This window comes from Callospermophilus lateralis, chromosome 14 (genome assembly GCF_048772815.1).
Source record: "Callospermophilus lateralis isolate mCalLat2 chromosome 14, mCalLat2.hap1, whole genome shotgun sequence".
NCBI classification, from domain to species: Eukaryota; Metazoa; Chordata; class Mammalia; order Rodentia; family Sciuridae; genus Callospermophilus; species Callospermophilus lateralis.
Window position 1 is genome coordinate 59,659,425 of NC_135318.1, and position 19,448 is coordinate 59,678,872.

General features: G+C 48.2%; 2 protein-coding genes across 3 annotated transcripts; one reads left to right on the plus strand and one right to left on the minus strand.

Annotated features, from left to right (window-relative positions):
- The first annotated feature begins 389 nt into the window (after positions 1-389).
- Smyd5 (SMYD family member 5) lies at positions 390-14,012 on the plus strand. 2 transcript variants are annotated; one of them, XM_076832928.1, is made up of 13 exons: positions 390-485; positions 4,705-4,813; positions 5,581-5,720; positions 6,178-6,299; positions 7,347-7,416; positions 8,272-8,376; positions 9,177-9,239; positions 9,566-9,636; positions 9,970-10,076; positions 10,465-10,521; positions 11,700-11,794; positions 12,459-12,529; positions 12,627-14,012. In XM_076832928.1, the coding sequence occupies exons 1-13, from the start codon at positions 390-392 to the stop codon at positions 12,769-12,771; spliced, it is 1,251 nt and encodes a 416-aa protein (XP_076689043.1). In that variant the 3' UTR covers positions 12,772-14,012. The 2 variants fall into 2 exon arrangements, with proteins under 2 accessions (XP_076689043.1, XP_076689044.1); XM_076832929.1 differs by lacking the exon at positions 10,465-10,521 and having other exon boundaries at positions 391-485.
- A 598-nt stretch (positions 14,013-14,610) lies between these two features.
- Pradc1 (protease associated domain containing 1) lies at positions 14,611-19,359 on the minus strand. The gene is made up of 5 exons (XM_076833219.1): positions 19,209-19,359; positions 16,432-16,532; positions 15,816-15,925; positions 15,452-15,619; positions 14,611-15,229 (listed from the first exon to the last, which is right to left on the minus strand). The coding sequence occupies exons 1-5, from the start codon at positions 19,273-19,275 to the stop codon at positions 15,109-15,111; spliced, it is 567 nt and encodes a 188-aa protein (XP_076689334.1). The 5' UTR covers positions 19,276-19,359; the 3' UTR covers positions 14,611-15,108.
- Positions 19,360-19,448: the final 89 nt, after the last annotated feature.

Genomic DNA, 19,448 nt, shown 5'->3' on the forward strand with positions numbered 1-19,448 from the left:
GAGAATAGGAATAAGTCAGCCTTCTACGGCCCCCGCCCCGCCCCCTTGTGTCCAAGCCTGGTCCAAAGAGCGTTTTTCACAAAACAAGTCACTGTGTGGACACATAAACTGTGTGGACACATAAACATGAACCTGGACTTAGGTACATCAAAACTACGGAAGCACACAGGACGCTGATGCCGGCTATGAAGACACAGGCACAGAACTGTGCAGATGGAAAAGCACAAAAGCAGGCCCTTCTACACCCACTCAAACAACCCGAGGACCAAAATTCTGACCAGCCGAAAATCGTCGCCTCTCCGGCACTCACGCCCCGGGAGGGGCTGCAGGGGGCGGGGCCTCACGGGTCGGGGCGGGGTCAAGGGTCAGAATGCGGAGGCGCGCCCAAGATGGCGGCCTCCATGTGCGACGTGTTCTCTTTCTGCGTGGGCGTGGCGGGCCAGGCCCAGAGCGTCGTGGAAGTCCGTTTTGTGAGCAGCGCCAAGGTGAGGTCGGAGAGGGTCCCGCCTGGAGCCCCAACCCCGTCCGGTCTCGGAGACAGCCTCGGGCACCCATGCTCAGAGCCTAGAGGCTCTTAATGTAGCTTGGACACTGCAGCCCGGCCTCAGCTCGCGGCCCGGAGCTCCCTGTCTGTCCCGGTACCCAAGCTCGTGGAGCGTTCATATGACGGACCCCGGACTCTGGAGTCCCGGTGCGCGCCCTCCGCCTAGCGGAACCTGGTCCTCTACCCGGCGGCCCTGCTGAGGCTGCTCCGGGCAGGCCCATGGGGCAGTGGGGGGAAGGGGTGTGGGCTCTGGGACTCCTAGCTTAGCCAGGGAGCATTGCTGCTGGCCCCAGGTGCGGTTGGCAGGGACGCGCTGGGTAGAGGCAACTGAGAAATATAAAAACCTGGGTCCTCTGGACCTTTCTGAGTGAAATATGGGTGGGAGAATAAGGAGAGAGGCCAGGACTCTTTACAGAGGGTTTTTGAGTGCTGGGAAACTTGGACCAAACCCAAAGGCCTTGGGATTATTTGATGAATTTAAACACGAATGACATGATGTGATCGTTTTGGATGTCATGTTTTAGAAGTTCGTTGTAGAAGAAAGAAAATAGAAGATGCATATAAGGAAAGTAAAGACAATAATTATTCATAATCCAATACTTGTGCAAATATGTATATATTAAAACCACATTTTTAGAAACTGCTTTTATGATGCAGCAGTGACTCTTTTAACATCAATAAACCTATTTCTACATATTAATTTTTAAGAGTGGAGCCTGTTCCACGGTAAGGCCAAGTTCACTCAAACAAACCCTGATTTATGGGTACTTTATGTTGTATCTTATTCACCTTTGAGATCAAAGGTCTTGGAGTTAATTTCTGTGCAGACATCCTTTTATTCTCTCCAACACTATTTTCTTTCTCAGTTATCTTTGCCAGTTGATATGTACAAAATGGTATTGCTTTGTTCTCATTTACATTTCTTTGGGTAATACTGAGGTTGAATAATTAATAACATGTAGTGGCTGAATGTATCCTTGGCCCTTGCCCAAGATATTAGCCCTCTAGTCATCTGTCTCCTGCTGTCAGCATCTTCATATTGATCCAGTTTCCCAGCCCAAGCTTCCGTTGACCTCATTCTGAAACATCTGGAGCATTCTTTTTGGGAAATCAGCTCCCCTGCATCCTTGGTCTCCTTCATTGCTCACATTTCTACTCCACCTGGAGCCTCTAGTGCTACTGGATGGCCCACAGTTTAATGGTGTCTTAGTGTCTCATTGTATCACTCCTAGTTTACAGCAGTATTCACTCGTGTGTGTGTGTGTGTGTGTGTGTGTGTATGTGTGTATGTGTGTATATGTGTGTATGTGTGTATATATGTATTGGGGATTGAATCTAGCAGTGCTTTACCACTGAGCTACATCACCAGCCCTTCTTATTTTTTATGTTGAGACAAGATGTCCCTAAGTTGCTGAGTCTGGTCTTGAACTCAGAATCCTCTTGTCTCGACCTTTCAAGTTGCTGGGATTACAGGCATGTGCCACCATGCCCAGCTCACTAGTATCTTCATTAGCCCTTCCTGCTGTTGCTCATCCCCCTCATTTCTTCACTTCTTTCTTGTTTAATCTCTTCAGCCACTTTTCTTGCCTAGTTGTCCTGTCCCAGCCTTTTATCAAGACCCCTTGCTGGTTACCCTCTGTAGGCCTTTACCTAATCTGCTGCTGGAGAAAATCACATATCTACATACCTTGGGTTTGATAACAAGATGAATTGTCCTGGGTTTTTGCATCTGTAATCATTAGTAGGATTGGTTTATGATTTTGTTCTTCGTGCCATCTTCCTCTAGTTACCACATGAGGGTTTTGCTTGGTTTAGGATAAGATGAGATTCCTTGTTCTTTGAAAGTTTCAGAGAACTGTTTAATGAAACCATGTTTGTAGATGAGGGGCCTGTTTGTGAGGGTAATTTTCTATTATTTTATTGCTTCTATAAATATTGGCAGGAATGATTGTCAAGAATGTACAAACTGTTATGCCAGGGACATGACCAGTTGGGACAGAAGTCTTATCAGGTCTAGGTGATGCCAACTGGAATGCCATGCTGGTGTACACTAGTAGATCTCAGCACTACTTGTTTATCCAGGCTTCCTTTTTTTTTTTTTTTTTAATTCAGTTTTGGTCATTTGTATTTTTATGGAAAATCATTTAATCAGGATTTTAAAATTTACTCTATGGTCTTAAGAATTTTGCATAGTCTTTTCTTAAAACTTCTTTTTCAAATTACAAGTCTGTTTGTATTATTTCTCCTCTTCAGGTTCACTGTTCTTCATACTCCTTCATATTATGAAGTAGAACTGTTTTTCTTAATATTTATTTTTTTAGTTTTTGGCAGACACAACATCTTTGTTTGTATGTGGGGCTGAGGATCGAACCCGGGCCGCACGCATGCCAGGCTAGCGCGTTACCGCTTGAGCCACATCCCCAGCCCAGAACTGTTTTTCTTGAGACACTTTCATCTGTTTTGGGAATGAGTAGCATTATAAAGGAACAACTTTGATTCTTATCCCTTTGTTTTGATTTCTGAATATCTTCTGCATTTGGTCCTCCAGACAAAAAGAAAGGGAGATCTGTATATATCCAATATTGAGATTTGAAATTCTCAGAGATAATGTTGTTCTTGATCATCATCATCATCATTATGATTATCAGGCAGTGCTGGGGATCAGATCTAGGACCTTGTGCTTACTAGGCAAGTGCTTTGCCACTGAGCTGCATCCCCAGCCCCTGATCATGTTGCTTTGTCCTGTAGATGAAGCTAAGTTTTCATTTTGCTAGATTGGGTGTCAGGCTATAAGGTATTGGGGTGGGGTTTCCAGGAAGACAGTCAAGCATGCATTCATGCTTTGTCCCTGGTTGTTTCACCTGTCCCAGTCTACCGTGAGAGCTCCTGATGGTGTTCCAAGGGTTGAGTCTTGTGGCTCATGGGTTGCCCAGGGCCTGTCCTGTTCTACACATTTTTGCTGCTCTGAGATTGGTGGAATCTCTGTCTTACCAGAACACCAGTGCTAAAAGGACATGGGAAACTATTCAAGAGGCCACAGTGACAGGATATCTTACTGCTGTGTCAAACACTTTTTTCCCTTTCCCTTTGTGGTGGCAGTTCAGTGTTGGCAGAGTACCACCCTCTTCTCTAAGTGAATAGCCAGAGCAAGGACCAGCATGACCACTAACTGTCTGGGTTCTGAAGCCACCTCCTGAGTCCTTGTACACATTTGGGAGATGGCAGTTTACAGGTTGCTTTCTTGTCTTCCATCATGAGTTATATAGTGTTGTATACCTAATGTATACAGTGTGACAGACCAGCACTTCTCAGACTTCAGCATCCTAGGAATCATCAGAACATCTTAAGATACAAATTCTGATTCAATAGGTCGGGGATGGGGCCTAGGATTCTGCATTTCTAACAGTGTCCCAGGCAGTGCTCATGGTGACAATCAAGCACCGCACATTGAAAAATAAGGAGCAATAGCTCATCAGGGACATTCCCCTGTGTTATATTATTGTGTCATGGAAACCATCTGGTAGATATTATTACAGTACTTCTCATGTGGGAAACAGATGCAAAGATGTGAAGCAATTGGCTCAAAAGTTCACATCAAATTAATACTAAAGCTAGTGCTAGGATTAGCTCATTCCTTTCAGTGCATTCCCTGAGCAGGTACCTGGCGCTGTGCTAGATACCCTGGGTACCCAGCTGACTAAGGAAAAGAGCAGTTCTCTCTCAAACTGAGTTTCCTTCTCCTAGGATGTGGAGTTCTCTGTAATCCCAAGCAGCAGCACCTCTGCTGGGATCTGGAGGGATCTGGGAGACCAAGAAGCCTGCCTTGCCATTACCGGATCCTGGTGTAGGAGGCTTCAACCTACTAGAGCCTTGGCCTTGCTTTGGCAATTCTAAAAATTCTCCTCTCCTGAGTAGCCTAAGATAGCTGCTGTGGTGACTCCCTCCCAGGCAAGACCTTCTGCTCTAAATGGACTGAAAGAGGTGTAACTGAAAGTAGGTCCCGGCTGCCTTTCCAGAGGAAGCAGTTGTGGAGGCTATTGACCACTCTCCCTGAGGCTTCTGCCAAGAGGAGCATGTGAGGGTAGGGCCAGATGGCCTTCTGGGAGCCCTTGTCTCTTGTCTCTTCTAATGACCATCCTGTTTCTTCTCTGCGCTTTTAGGGAAAGGGACTGTTTGCTACACAGCTGATCCGGAAAGGAGAGACCATCTTCGTAGAAAGGCCCCTGGTGGCTGCACAGTTTCTCTGGAATGCACTTTATCGGTACCGAGGTGAGCACATCTCACCTATTCCTTATGGCTGTTGAACCTGGTCACTGTCATACATGGAAGAGCTCTGCATACATTCATACTGGCTGATGTCTCTGAAACTGTGGATGTTGGGAGAAAATGCTGTCTTCCTCTGGAGAACTGTACCTGACCAGAACCACACCTCTGTCCACTCTCAGGAGTTTGGGGCTGTGTACCGGCAGTAGCAGGCTCCTCAGCCCTAGGAGAGGGCTGTCACTTAGGCAGAAATCAGTCTGGACCCATAGTATAAGGGTCTGTATGTTATGCCGAAGGGCTCTATGCCAAAGTGGACCCCCGACCAAGATGCAGCTGTATGACCCTTGTTCAACAGGCTGAATTAGAGGTCAGAGCAAGTAGGATGCCTTAGCTTTGCTGGCCACACACTTCACACTTTTCTTAAACTGAGAACAAGCATGAAAAGAGGGCCAGTTTGCTCCAGAGTGTAGGAAAAACCCAGCCTAGGGCTGGCAGGAGGAGCCCCACAGACTGAGTCTGATGGATAAGTAGGGAAAGTTGGAAGGAGGGGCTGGGGGTTCTTGAGTGGGAAGAAGGGATCATCCACCTTTGGATATATGAAATTCATTCATTTTATTCATTCCATTCATTATTCACTAATTCATTCCCCAAACTTTATGGAGTACCTACTGTACTCCAGGCGCTCTTCTAGCCAGAGAATATTGCTGTACAAAGGACAGATGTGGCACCCTCCTCTTGGGACACTTACATTCCTATGTCTGGCTTCACCCCAGCCTGTGACCACTGCCTACGGGCACTGGAGAAGGCAGAGGAGAATGCCCAGAGGCTGACTGGGAAGCCAGGCCAGGTTCTGCCTCATCCAGAGCTATGCACTGTGCGCAAGGATCTCCACCAGATCTGTCCCCACTGCCAGGTAAGCCATCCCGAGGAGTGCACCTGAAGTGGGGAGGGAGTGGGAGGCCTTAGTTGAAGTCCTCACTGGGGAGACAAAAGCCCAGATAGACCTGGTCATGGCCCTTGAGAACCACATGTAGGTTAAGATATTAGAATGGCTTGGTAAATTATTTCAGTTTCATGCTCTTTGTCCCAGTTTCATTGTCCAGAAAATGGACTTGATGGATGATTGCCTTTTTCTTGGGGGGCCTCGCTCTTTCCATTCTGTGTTTTTACAAGCTTATGTTAGGTGCCCTCCTGCATGCCCTCAGAGCACCCTCTATATTTTTTCATCTTGTAATATCCTCTGAGCTCCTGCCCAGAGGCTGCTTATGGAAGGAATGCAGTTGGAGGTAAGTACCCAAGGGGATGTCTGTGCCTCTATTCCTTACTCCACGGCCAGATCCTAGGGTGCTGACCTCCTCCCCACCTAATAGGTAATGTACTGCAGTGCGGAATGTCAGCTGGCAGCTGCGGAACAATACCACCGGGTCCTGTGCCCAGGTCCCTCCCAGGATGACCCCTTGCATCCTCTCAATAAGCTGCAGGAAGCATGGAGGTAGGCTTCTTCTTTCTTTCCTTTATCCCTCCCTTCTTACCTGCCTGCTTAGGTTCAATAGATGTTGCCAGATTTCTTTAGTTACCGTTCCCCAGATTCTTCCTCCACTTAGACAAAAGTCATAGCACCCAACTCCCTGCCTTGAATCTTGCCTGCCAGTCCTGCCATTCTCAGCATTTACATTCTCCCAGAAAGAGCCCCATTAATCCCATAGGGAATGCAAAGTCTGCCTAATCCTGCCAATGACTTTCTCTCTTTGGTAATTGATGGAAAAATTGATGGAAAATCTGTAGTGGTCAGATTGAGTTTTGCAGAATTCAGTTACTGGAGAATAAGCTTCTTTTCCTCTCCTCTTTTCTTAAAATTAATTTTGAGACAGGATCTTGCTGAGTTGCCTAGGCTGTCCTTGATTTGTTATCCTCCTGCCCCATTGTCCCAAGTTGTTGGAATTTTAGTATGTGCCACTGCACCTGATTTAAGGAGGAAATTTCTAGTCTGAACTTTTTTTTTTTTTTCTTTTTTTTTTTTTGACTGAACCCAAGGGTGCTTAACCACAGAGCTACATCCCCAGCCCAATTTAATTAATTAATTAATTAATTAATTGTCTGGGAGGTACCAGGGATCGAACTAAGGGGCGCTCAACCACTGAGCCACATCCCCAGCCCCATTTTATATTTCATTTAGAGACAAGGTCTCACTGAGGTTTTGCTTTTGCTGAGGTTGGATTTGAACTCACTATTCTCTTGCCTCAGCCTCCCAAGCCGCTAGGATTATGGGTGTGCATCACCTTGCCTGGCTATTTATTTAATTTTAAATTTTGGCTTTGGAACTGGGGATTGAACCAGGGTCTTAACCATTGGGCCACATCTCTAGTCTTAGTTTTAAATTTTGAGACAGGGTCACACTAAGTTGCTTAGGGCCTCCCTCAATTGCTGAGGCTGGCCTCAGAATTGCAGTCCTCCTGCTTCAGTCTTCTGAGATGCTGGGATTACAGGTGTGCACTGCCACGTCCAGCTCTAGCCTGAACATTTTTTTCTCTTTCCCCAGGAGTATTCACTACCCCCCTGAGACTGCAAGCATCATGCTAATGGCCCGGATGGTGGCCACAGTAAAGCAGGTGAGCTCCCTGACCCTTCCAGGGAAACTGACTTGCCCCATTCAACTCTGGGCCTCAGCCTTCCCATAACCTCAATATCCTAGCTTGATAGTTACTCCTGACCTCTTAAAGGAGAGCTGCTTGCTGTGTAAAGCTAGCTGTATGAGTATATTAAACATACATTGGGCATAGGGAGCTGGAGCTTGTTTTGCCTATTGTCTTTGACCTATGAGGAGATGGCTTGTGTGGTAACAATTCATGCATTGATTTATAAAGCATCACTTTTTTAGGATTGTGTCTCTTACATAAAGTGAGAGAAGCCACTCTAACTCCCTTCCGTGGATACCATCATTCTTCAGCATCATTCTCCTATTTTCCAAGTGTTTTGCACTGGCTGGCCTGGTTCCTGAAGGGCAGATAGCTGGGTGTAGGCAGAGTAGGGATGAAATTTCAAGCACAGGCAGGGACCCTAGAAGCTCATGCATGGTCATCATTCTCTGATGGCAAGTGTTTAAAAACATTGACTGTCCATTTCACATAGGCAGTAAGGAGGTGGGTGTCTGTGACCATTCTATTTATATTTATAAAATATAAACATATTGGGGCTAGGGTTGAAGCTCAGTAGTAGAGCACTTGCCTAGCACACATGATGCACTGGCTTCAATCTTCAGCTCCACATAAAAAAATAAGATTATAAAAATATATTTAAAAATATATATATATAAATGTATTTTATATTTATATAAAATATATAATTTCCAGGCAAGTTAAGCCCAGGCAGAAGGATTTCCCACCACCACTCCAGTTCTTTCTTTAGGGTAGGGGCCCCATCTTCCCCAACAGATCAAGGCCCTCAGGTATATTTATCCACTGCAGGCAAAGGACAGGGACCGTTGGATCAGGCTCTTCTCCCAGTTCTGTAACAAAACAGCCAACGAGGAAGAGGAAATTGTCCACAAACTCCTGGGGGACAAATTCAAGGTTAGTCTTCTTCCATGACTTGTCTTCACCCCTCACCCTTCCCAGATAGCCCAGGGAGGAACTGCAGCTACCTGTGGGGAACTCCAGATTTGGTCTTTTTCCAGCTACAGGAAGGGGTTAAAACTTGGGCCCGAAAATCTCATTCAGAGGACTTAAGTTCCTACTGCTCTTTATCTTTGCGACCTAATGTGGACCTAAAATTTGAGAAGTGGGCAACTAGGGTGATGACAGAGGAAGGAGGGGTTAGATGTCCTGTCCTGAGAATGATCAATATGGGAAAGTGAAAACGAGACCCCTGTCAGAGGTTAACAGTGGGCAAATCAGGTGTAATGGAGAATGTGGAGCTGGGGGTCCTCAAGGTCAGGGAGAACTGTGAAACTGCCAATGTGCTGAGTATCCATTCTCAATCAGAGCACAGATTCCTACTGAAGACAGCAGATTCCCACACAGAGTTGTGGGAGGGTCGAGGCAGCTGTGTGGAAGGGATGTGCCTGGGGTGGGCCCTCCTACGTTGAATTAAGAGGAAGGAAGAGGAGGACCAAGCTGGCCTGAAGGTCAGGTTGGGGGAGCAAAGGTAGATATTCTAAGCCAGGCTGCTTCCACCTTGCTGGTGCAAGTACTAGAAAACAGTAAGTTTGAGTTCACCACCCTGGGTTGGAGCAGGCCAGTGGACTGCACCGAGCTCTTTGAAGATGAAAGCAGCCCCTTTTTCCTTCCCTCACCTGATCATCTGGGCCCTACCTAGGTGCTAAGGGGAAATCCCCAGAGACGCAAGTCTTTCCTTGCCTCCCCTAAACCAGGGCCAACTGGAATTTCTGCGGAAACTCTTCACAGAAGCCCTTTATGAGGAAGCACTTAGCCAGGTAAGTGTGAGGAGGATGGGACCAATGGCTTCCTGGTTGTTGCAGTTCTCCAAGAGCAACTGAATCAGTTTCTCCTAGAACAGCTGAGCCAAAGTCTACTTACCTGGTCTCCTGGAACCAGGATGGGACTGACTCTCAGAGTCTTTTTTTTTTTTTTTTTTTTTTTGTGGTGCTGGGGATTGAACCCAGGGCCTTGTGCATGTGAGGCAAGCACTCTACCAACTGAGCTATATCCCCATCCCTCAGAAGTCTTACTGAACAGAGTTCTATCAGAAAGAAAAACAAGTGGCTATAACCTGAGTGCTCATCTCCCCTCTCTCCCACAGTGGTTCACTCCAGATGGATTTCGGTCTCTCTTTGCTCTTGTTGGGACAAATGGCCAAGGAATTGGGACCAGGTTAGAAGAGATTGTCCTAGAGCTATTACATGATCTCTTGGGGCTCGGGTGGAAGACTGAGTGAGGAAAGTAGCCATAGCTTCTTTCAACATTGGGGTGGGGCAGGTTGTAACTCTGGCTAGAGCACTGAACTGGATGTGGTGGGGGGAAGGGGGGAGAAATGAAGCAGTGGAGTCTGTCCTGGGGGCCTTGATATGTTGGGGAAGACGGGGCCCCTACCCTAGAGAAAGAAATGGGATGGGAGATCCTTCTGCCTGGGCTTAACTCTCCTGGAGGTGGAGAGCCCTGTGACCTGGGCCTTCTCTCCAACCACGAGCTGCCTGGCACCCTCAGCTCCCTGAGCCAATGGGTCCATGCCTGTGACGCTCTGGAGCTGAAGCCTCAGGACCGCGAGCAGCTGGACACCTTCATTGACCAGCTATACAAGGACATCGAGGCAGGTTGGTGAGATGGGGCCATGACCTTACCCAACCTTGGAGACCCCTCAGTGAGATGATAGATATAGTCGTTTCCCAGGGACCTCTGAGCTAATGGTAAGGGGTGGTTTATGGGATGCTTCAGAACTGTCCACAGGACATGCAGGTGAGAAATGGCCCTGAGATCCATCCAGAGGCTCTGCTGGGAAGAGGGGGAGTGCCGGACAAATAGGGTGATGTTGCAGACAGAAGAGCAAGGCTTGAGCCTCAGAGAAGTAAGTTTAGGTAGGGCCCGGGTACCTTAGTGTGGTAGGTGGCAGGTCACTGGAGCTGGTGCCTGTCCTGTAAGCCTAGTTTTCTTCTCCCTCCTGTAAAATGGGTAGAACACCATCTGCATATTACTATCTTACAGCAACTGGCGAGTTCCTTAACTGTGAAGGATCTGGCCTCTTTGTGCTTCAGAGCTGCTGTGAGTCATGACATTGGAAGGGATGGGCCACCCATTTCTTTCTTTCTTCCTTCTTCCTTCCTTTTATTTTTTGTACTAGGGATTTAAATCCAGGGGTTCTCTACCACTGAGCTATATTCCTGGCCCTTTTTATTTTGAGACAGGGTGTCACTGAGTTGCTGAGGGTCTTGCTAAGTTGATGAGGCTGGCCTCGAACTTGCGATCCTCCTGCCTCAGCCTCCCAAGTGGCTGGGATTACAGGTGTGCGCCACTGTGCCCCACAAGCCCACCCATTTCTGCCAGGTGGTCTCACCACCACACTTTATCTTTCTCAATTGGTTCTTTTCTAGGCTGGTGGGGTTGAGTTTGGGAGTGGGGTTAAGGCTGAGCTTTGGGATTCCCTTGGGCCTTTTTACTCCATTATATTTTTTCAGTCATTTATTTAACTGTATGTTCTCTTTTCGTAAGGGAACTCGGTGCCTTGGGCGTACTAATAAAGCACTCTACCACTGAGCTACATCCCCAACCCATTGCTCGAGTTAATAGATGCTAATATATAAAAATTTACAGTGGCACAGAGCTCTACTTCATGCAAGGGGAAGTGTGGGCTTTGTACTCTTCTGCCCTGTGGTATAGGGGAGCGTTGGAAGAGTCCAGGAGGTCTGCAAGATCCTAGGCAGAGGGAGCTCAGGCTAGAAGGCAAGTCTCCTCAGATATGTTGGGGAGGGCCAGGACCAGCTCCCACAACTGTCTTTTTCTGATCTCAGGCCTCGACTTCCTGGTTTCCTCACAGCACGCCCCTCCTCCTAGACCTCAGGGCCACTCTGTGCCTCCCAAACTGATTATTCAGAGGGCCCAAGTCAGCTGGAACCATATCCAGTAGATGACAGAACTGAGTTAAGTGGTCTGGTGCAGGCATTCCTTCAGAGCCCTGTCCCTCCCCTAGTGAGACAGTGGGAACACAACTGAGATTGAAGTTGGCCAGTCTTGAGAGACTGGAGCTGGATTGATGGGGCACTGCATTGTGCCTGTGCACCATGGTCTTCAGGGAAGAAGAGTGGATGTGGAGGCAGGAAACTTGGGGTCTAGTACCTGCTCAGATTGTCGGGGTTCAGAGAACAAGGAAATGCTCTGCAGAATTGAGAGACTTTTTTGTTATTGTTGTCATTAATCTTCATTACTCTCCTCTTGTGACCCAGGCAACCACAGCTGTGTCCCTAATGCAGAAACTTCCTTCCCAGAAAACAACTTCCTTTTGCATGTCACCGCCCTGGAGGATATTAAGCCAGGAGAGGTGAGGGAGGCCAGGGCCTAGGGGTCAGGGTGGGCAGTGGGTTTGGTAAGTTATCTTTAGGGATCTGGAACAGCAGTAACTAGAGCCCCTCAAAGTTCAGGCTGTTGGATGAATCAAGACCTTACTCTTTTCACATGTTATAACCCTACAACACTTCTTCAAAAAATAACTCTAGAGCAGTGTTTGAGGGACAGCTATGTTCCCAGGTTCCTGTCCCAGCCACCTTTTGATGGACAGATCCTAAGAAAGCAGGAGGTAGCTCTTTGTGCCTTGAGCTGTGGTGGCTAGTGTGGGTTTGGGGTCTTGGCTGTGAGCTCAGTGCACAGATCCTGATTGGAATCATCTTCCAGGTCATGTAGCCTCACATCAAGATAACCTCCAATTCCAGCCATAGATGTTGGCCATTTACTGACTTTCGCCATGGTCAGAGGCTAACTTCAGTTTCCTCTCAACCTCAAACATGGGTTGTTGAAATTTCAGAGCACGTGCCCACTGAAGGAATGGTGGAATGGATTAGGGCAGCCCATCCCTTCACTGAAGGGCAGCTCAGTTCTGGCTCCCTGGGATGGGCAGTGGTTGGAGATAGGACAGTTGTTGGGGAAGCCCTTATCCTATCGAATGCAGAGCACAGACCCTCAGACCCCATCTCTCCTCTGCCTCACAGGAAATCTGTATCAGCTATCTAGACTGCTGTCAACGGGAGCGTAGCCGCCACAGCCGCCACAAGATCCTCAGGTGCCAGCTGGAGACATGGTTGGGTAGCTGGGCTGTGGGTTCCTCTATCCCAGTAGCTGCCTGACTTTTTGCCTTCACCATTCCCCCATCCCTGCAGGGAGAATTATCTGTTTGTCTGTTCCTGCCCAAAATGCCTGGCAGAGGCTGATGAACCCAACGTGACCTCAGAGGAGGAGGAAGAAGAGGAGGAGGAAGGAGAACCAGAAGATGCAGAGCTAGGGGATGAGATGACTGATGTGTGATTTGTTCTGTCCAGAAGTGGTCCTGCCCCAGATCCTGCTGGGATAGGAGGTCCTTCCCCAAGACAAGGGGCTTGGAAGGAACCCCCCCGACTCCCATTGCCTGCTTTCCCCCTTCCAGTGCTCGCTGCCTGAGGGTAGGACAGAGACTGGACCCCAGGCCCCATGTCCCCCACTAGACCTCATGCCCTGAACACTGCTGCTGAGTTGGCTCAGGCCCCTTGCTGTCACTGAGCCTTCCAGAACCGGCCTCCTCCGAGGTCACTCCACTGTAGATGTGAGGGGCTGGAACCAGGGTCAGGCCCTAACAGCGTCTCTTCCCCTTGGCCCCTTGGCCTATACTCATCCACTCACCTGAGGCTTTTTCCCTCTCAATTGGCTATTATTTTGAGGGGGTAAAAAGTGGTAAATGAGCACAGATGATGTCACTGAAATGGAAAGGGGATCGACCCCACTGTCCTTGCTCCACCTGCCACAGCTATAGTTGATAAGACAATGGTTTGCCCAATAGGGAAAGGCAAGGGTCTGGACCTCTAGAGCATTTTCCCTGAGGCCCACTCCCAGGGAACACTGGGAATCTGCCACCCCTGTCCCTCACACACACATACCCTTCCCACTGTTTGGATATTAGGGGAAGTGGAGATTAACTCCTTTCCAGACCCCAGAATCTCTGTACCTCGTGCCTTTCCTCTCATGCCCTGGCACAGTGCTGGCCCCATGGGGTATGGGGAAAGCCTCTGCCTTCCTTAGGACGGGTGCATGGATGATCATCACCCTTTCCTGCCGAGGACTCTTGCAGTATGGCTGACAGGTCTATGTTCCTTAATTTAGAATGTTCTAATCTTCCCTGGAGCCAGTTAAAATGGGTCAGTGAAGGGCTCTCCTCGCCTCAGTCTCCATCTCTAGGGTCTCTACAGAAGAACATTGAAGTCTTCCAGAAATGTAGAGGAGCTAGGTTAGATGCTCAGAGATTAGCTGACTGTCCCCTCCTTTTCCCAGATGAGCAGTCTCACTTTTGGGTAAGGTGCTGGAGGAATTACATCCATCATTCCCAATTCCTTCCTGCCTACCTTCTGTGAGGTCCTGTCACATCCCCCAGCTGAGGGATCTCAGGGAGGGCAGGTTCCACCCACAGGACATTTATTGATTGGATCATGGAGTTAGGTTGAACCTGCCTGTCTGGCCCCCTCACCTATTGGGTTCTTACTCCTTCACAGCAGCCAGCAACCCTTTCCCACCCTGCCTGCCCACTGTCCTCAATAAAACATGAGTGGTGACAGGCCTCTACAGGAATGCTTTGTAGATAATAGCTGAGAATAGCTTGCTGAATCCATGTAGATGGGGGCCCAGAGGCTCAGGTTAAACTAGGTGGGGGCAGATAGGGAGCTACATCTCTGGTCTCAGCAACCTGTTGTACAAATATTTCTAAAGTCAGAACATGGGACTCCTAAGGTCCAATCTTGATCCCTAGCACTAGGCTACAAGATGAGTCTTCTTCCCAGGGGGCTGAATTTCACCTCCCTGGGGTTTCTTGAGCTCTTGAACATAAAGCTGTGTTGAGATCCAAGACTAGCAGTCTGAGTGCTGGACCTTGGGCAAGTCCTTGTCTTCTCTGGGCCTTAATTGCATCCCCTTAAAATGATTCTGTGGTCCAGTTGTGGTGGCACATGCCTATTATTCCAGCTACTCAGGAGGCTGAGGCAGAAGGATTGCAAGTTTGAGCCTTGGCAACTGTCTCAAAAAAAAAAAAAAAAAGACTGGGGATGTAGCTCAATGGTAGGATGTGTTCCTGATTTCTATCCACAATGAAACAAACAAACAAACAAACTGGGACCAGAGATGTGAATCTGGAGGCCCCTCCCATCCGTGTGTTTTATTCTAGGACACAGGTGCAACCCTGATGAGAGGCTTTATTGCTAAAAAGTCAGTGATGGTTTATTGAGTCCCAAACACCAGTTCCTTAAATCACTCCAGCAACTGGTGTGAAGGTCACTGTGAGGAGACCCTGGGTGGGGGAGGCTGAACCAGGTGGGATGTGACAGGTCACAGACAGCTCTCAGGCTGCCTGCCTTTGGCTTCTTTTGGTCCAGATTCTAGCCAGAAGCCCTGGGGGCTTGGCTCTTTCCTCTTCCTGTAGCATGAGATGTCCTTGGAGTCCCTGAGGATGGGAAAGCCAGTGGTGTGGCTTCCCTCCCTCAGCCTGCCTAAGGCCCAAGCCCTTTTTCTCTACCTGGCTCCGCTTGTCCCCAGGTGCTATCCCCAAATTCCAAATAGTAGAATTCCTAGGTCTCCCCTTCCCAGCTCAGAGTTGCTTATGGCTGGAATGTGAGTCCAGCTCTTCTACCAGAAGGTCCAGGGAGGTTGCAGCAGCTCAAAGGTGGGGATACTGGTGACATTGACTGGGATGGAAATGATGGCCCATGGCAGCCCATGTTGTTCCAGGGAGCGACGGATCATGTAGCTAGGAGGGCATGAAGAGAGGTGGTGGTGATCACATTTTCTGAGCATCACAACGTGTCCCACTTTCCCCATCACTCTTGGGTTCTAAAGCCCAAGGAGTCTTTTTGCCCTCCAACTGAGGCACCCCAAGATGAGGTCTATGGGAAGGGGCTGGTAATTACCCTTCACCTCCCAAGCCACGTTACCCAGTTGCTGCTGACAGCCGAAGACAAGGACCCCTCACCCATCTCGGCCGAGCAGGAAGAGAGCAGGGATATCCACTGTGCGCTGGGTACTGTCCTGGATCATCTCCACATAGAAGCTGTCATTGTCAACTGCATTGTCAGAGATGATCACGGCCCGCCCACCGTGCTCCTGTACCACCCTGGTCTTGGAGAGGAAGGAGCAGCCCCTGGAAGAAGTGAGGTCAGAGGAGAAAGAAGGATCATGTAGAACTTGTTATAAAGACTCCTAAGTACAAAGCCAAAAGTATGGATAGCCTTGAGCCTTTAAAAGAATTCAAAACCAGCTATTACCACCACCGGCCATGATCTCAGAATCTGCCCTATGCCTGCCCCCTACTTGTGCCATGCCTGTTGACTCCTTACCCCCTCTCCACCAGAGCAATCTGGTCCTGGATGAAGAAGCCGTTGCTGAGTTCCCCACAAGCCTCTGGAGGTTCAGCAGGGACAAGATGAATCTGCTCATACCTTGTGTGCTAAAAAATGTTTAGGCATTTGAACAGGAGAAAGTATAAGAAGACTAGACACATCTGCTTTGGGACTGGGCTTGACGGGCCCATCTTACTGGCCCTCATCATGAAGAGTGAAGGAAATGTGGAGTGGTTCCTTGTGTTGCTGGGCACTCCAACCTTGATTCTCACAAAGGCCTATCTGGTTGTCCAACCCCAACCCACCTTGCTTTGAGCTAGGTAGGTAAATTTGGTCATAGACTCAGGAAAGTAGGTGCCCAGAGGTAAAGCTGGCAGAGAAGCTCGGTGCCCTTGTTTTTTCACTATTTCATGACCCCCAAAGAGATGGTTTGTCCCTTCATGGAACCCAGTCTATTGTATGCTTGGGGAAGTAGTTGGAAGTGCTTCTTTTCTGTACTGCAGCTCCTCCAGAGCATAGCTGAACTCTCCTTCCCTGACTCAGAGTCACCAGAGCTCAGGGAGGCAAAGGGGCAGAGCTGAGGATCAGAGATCAGGTACATCCTTGGACTTACAAAGATACCACCGAAGTCCTTGGCAGGTGTGGCTGTGAAGATATATCGAATGTCCCCAGGACTCAGCACTTGGAAGTACAAATAATCATGGATGCGTAAGCCTAAAGGATAAAGAGTACAGGTGAAAAACCTCCCAGGAACAAGCTGGTTCAAGTTTAGATCACAGACCCCATGTCTTCAACTGGGTTAACCATAGTCTTGGGTCCTTTGGATGGGAGTGTGGGTCCTCACTCCTGAGGAAGAGAATTGATGTGGAGTTAATAACTTCAGAGATTTATATTTCCTGCTGCTGCTGCTTTAGGTGAGCCAGGAAGACCAAGAGGTCTATGGTTAATTCACCTTTGCTCTAAAGTGGACCTGGGAAATTCACAGTGGAGATACAGTGTCCTGAACACAAAAATATTCCTAAGTGAAATTTGGAAGTTAACTCCAGTTCACTGTCATTCCCTTAGTCCAGTTATGATATCTCTCCTGAGAGTTTTTCTTTTTTTAATATTTATTTTTCAGTTTTAGGTGGACACAATATCATTTCATTTTTATGTGGTGCCAAGAATCGAACCTGGTGCCTCACGCACACCAAGTGAGCATGCTACCACTTGAGCCACATCCCCAGCCTCGAGAGTTTCTTTTTAAAAAATAGTTATAGATGATCACAATACCTTTATTTTATTTATTTATTTTTATGTGCTGAGGATCGAAAATTGTGCCTCACACATGTGAGGCAAGTGCTTTACCACTGAACTACAACCCCAGTCTAGTTTCAGCTTTATTTATTTATTTATTTATTGAGAGAGGGAATTTTTAATATTTTATTTTTTAGTTTTCGGTGGACACAACATCTTTATTTTATTTTTATGTGGTGCTGAGGATTGAACCCAGGCTGCTTGCATGCCAGGCGAACGCGTTACCGCTTGAGCCACATCCCCAGCCCTAGTTTCAGTTTCTTAATGGTCGACTGCCTCCATTCTTCTTTCCTTTTTCTTGTCTGAGGCAGGGTCTCACTATGTTATCCAGGCTGGTTTTCAACTCCTGGGATCAAACCGTCCTCCTGCCTCAGTATTCCATCTGCTTCTATTCTGGGTTGCCAAGGTCCATCCACCAAATAAACACCAGGGATTTTTTTTTTTTTGAAGGTAACTGGAGGTTGAATCTAGTGGTGCTTTGTCACTGAACTACATTCCTATCCCTTTTTATTTTTTGAGACAGAGTCTTGCTAAGTTACCGAGGGTTTCAATTGTCGAGGCTGGCCTCAAACTTGCCATTCTCCTGCCTCAAGGTCCTGAATCACTGGGATTACAGACATGCACCACCACTCCTGGTAAAGGCAGGGATCTTAAAACATCTTAGGAATTATCATAGCTTCACTCCCAGGGCTTCAGTGCTCTTCATCAATTTCCTTTGCACTTAAAGTTGACACTGCACTATGGCCTAAAAGACCCTGTATGATCTGACTCTTGGCCACTGCTTCAACCTCATCTCTTTCCCATGCTACACTGGCCTCCTTTCAGTTTCTTCACTTCTTTGGGTCTTTCTGCAAGCTGTTCCCTCTACCTGGAATGCTTCCTATTCCCGTATCATCCCACTTCTTTACCTGACTCACTTCCAGTCATTTTTTAAGATATAGCCTAAATGTCACTTTCCCAGATCTAAGTTTTTGCCTTATGATTGCCCTGTCCTCCTAGTCAAAATGTACTTTCTTTTCCATTTGATACATTCAACATAATTCATACTTTATAGTATTCCTACTTTTTAATGTCTGCTTTCCCCACTAGGACAAGGATTGTTAAGTTTGTAATCCCTGTTGCAACATAATGGCCAGAATGTAGTGGATGCTCAGAAAAGGTTATTGAATGAATGAAAAATAACTATGTCTAGCTCCATTGTCCTGAGCAGGAAAGTTGCCAGAACCACCAGGATTTTCTGGGTATGGGAACTTCTTTTCAGCATCAAAGCCTAATGATTTAGCTGGAGCTGAGTCCCTGGATTCCTTAGCAGGAAGAGACTGATAAATATTGAAGGAAGGAAGCTGCTGCCATAGGTCTGTTAATAAACAAACCAAGCTATCACTGTATGCCAGGGTTGAGATTGATTGTGGCTCTAGCTGTCCTTGTCTACTGTCCAAAACTCAGCCACCAGGTAGAGCTCCATGAGCTTGGCACTGGGGTATAATAGCCTTTTATCCTGGGAGTGGGGATTCCCCATCAGATACAATGACATCCCGGGGAAGCCATGCTGGATTAGCGTTAAACGATTCCCTCTTGCCCCCTCTCCCACACTCTTGCTTGACATTTGCATATGCTTTTCTATGTAAATTGTGGGTAGATATACCTCATGTACATGTATAGTATATATATTTATGTGCTTGTGCAGGTGCAAGTGGGTTGTGTAGGTGAATGCTTGGGCGTATGAACCCACATGGAGGAATACGTGATCCTGTAGTATATATGTGAATGCTGACATATATATCTCTGGCTCGTGCCTCCATCTGTCCCTTGTGCTTCCTCCTGTTCGCACCTCAAGTCCCCGGGGTTGTCCTTATTGGAGGGGGGTGGGGGCAGCTTCGACGTGGGTAACTGAGGATTCAGAATCCAGCTTGAAGCTGCGCCCAACTCACATCCCTATGGAACAGCACCCACCCACCCACTCTAGCCGCCCGTCTCCAGACCTACCCGACTCATAACTCGCGGGGTCCCCAAGGTGACCCGTGGCCCCTGGCCCGAGACGCGCGCAAGCTGGACGGTCAGCCCCGCCCCACAGCCCCGCCCGTTGCCGCTTACCATGGGCCGCGACGCACGCGGGGAGCCACAGCGCGAGACAATACCAGCCCGCGGCGCCGGGGACCATCTCCAGGGCCCGGCCCGGCGCCGCGTTTTCTCCAGCCGTCCAGCAGCGCGTAGCTTGCCGGACTTTAGCCTGACAGCTGCTCCGGCCTCCCGCCCACAGACCCGCTCTCCTCGCCGGTTGGCGGACGGGAACGAGGTCCACGGCTGATTGGCTCTGACACCTGCTCGTGTAGC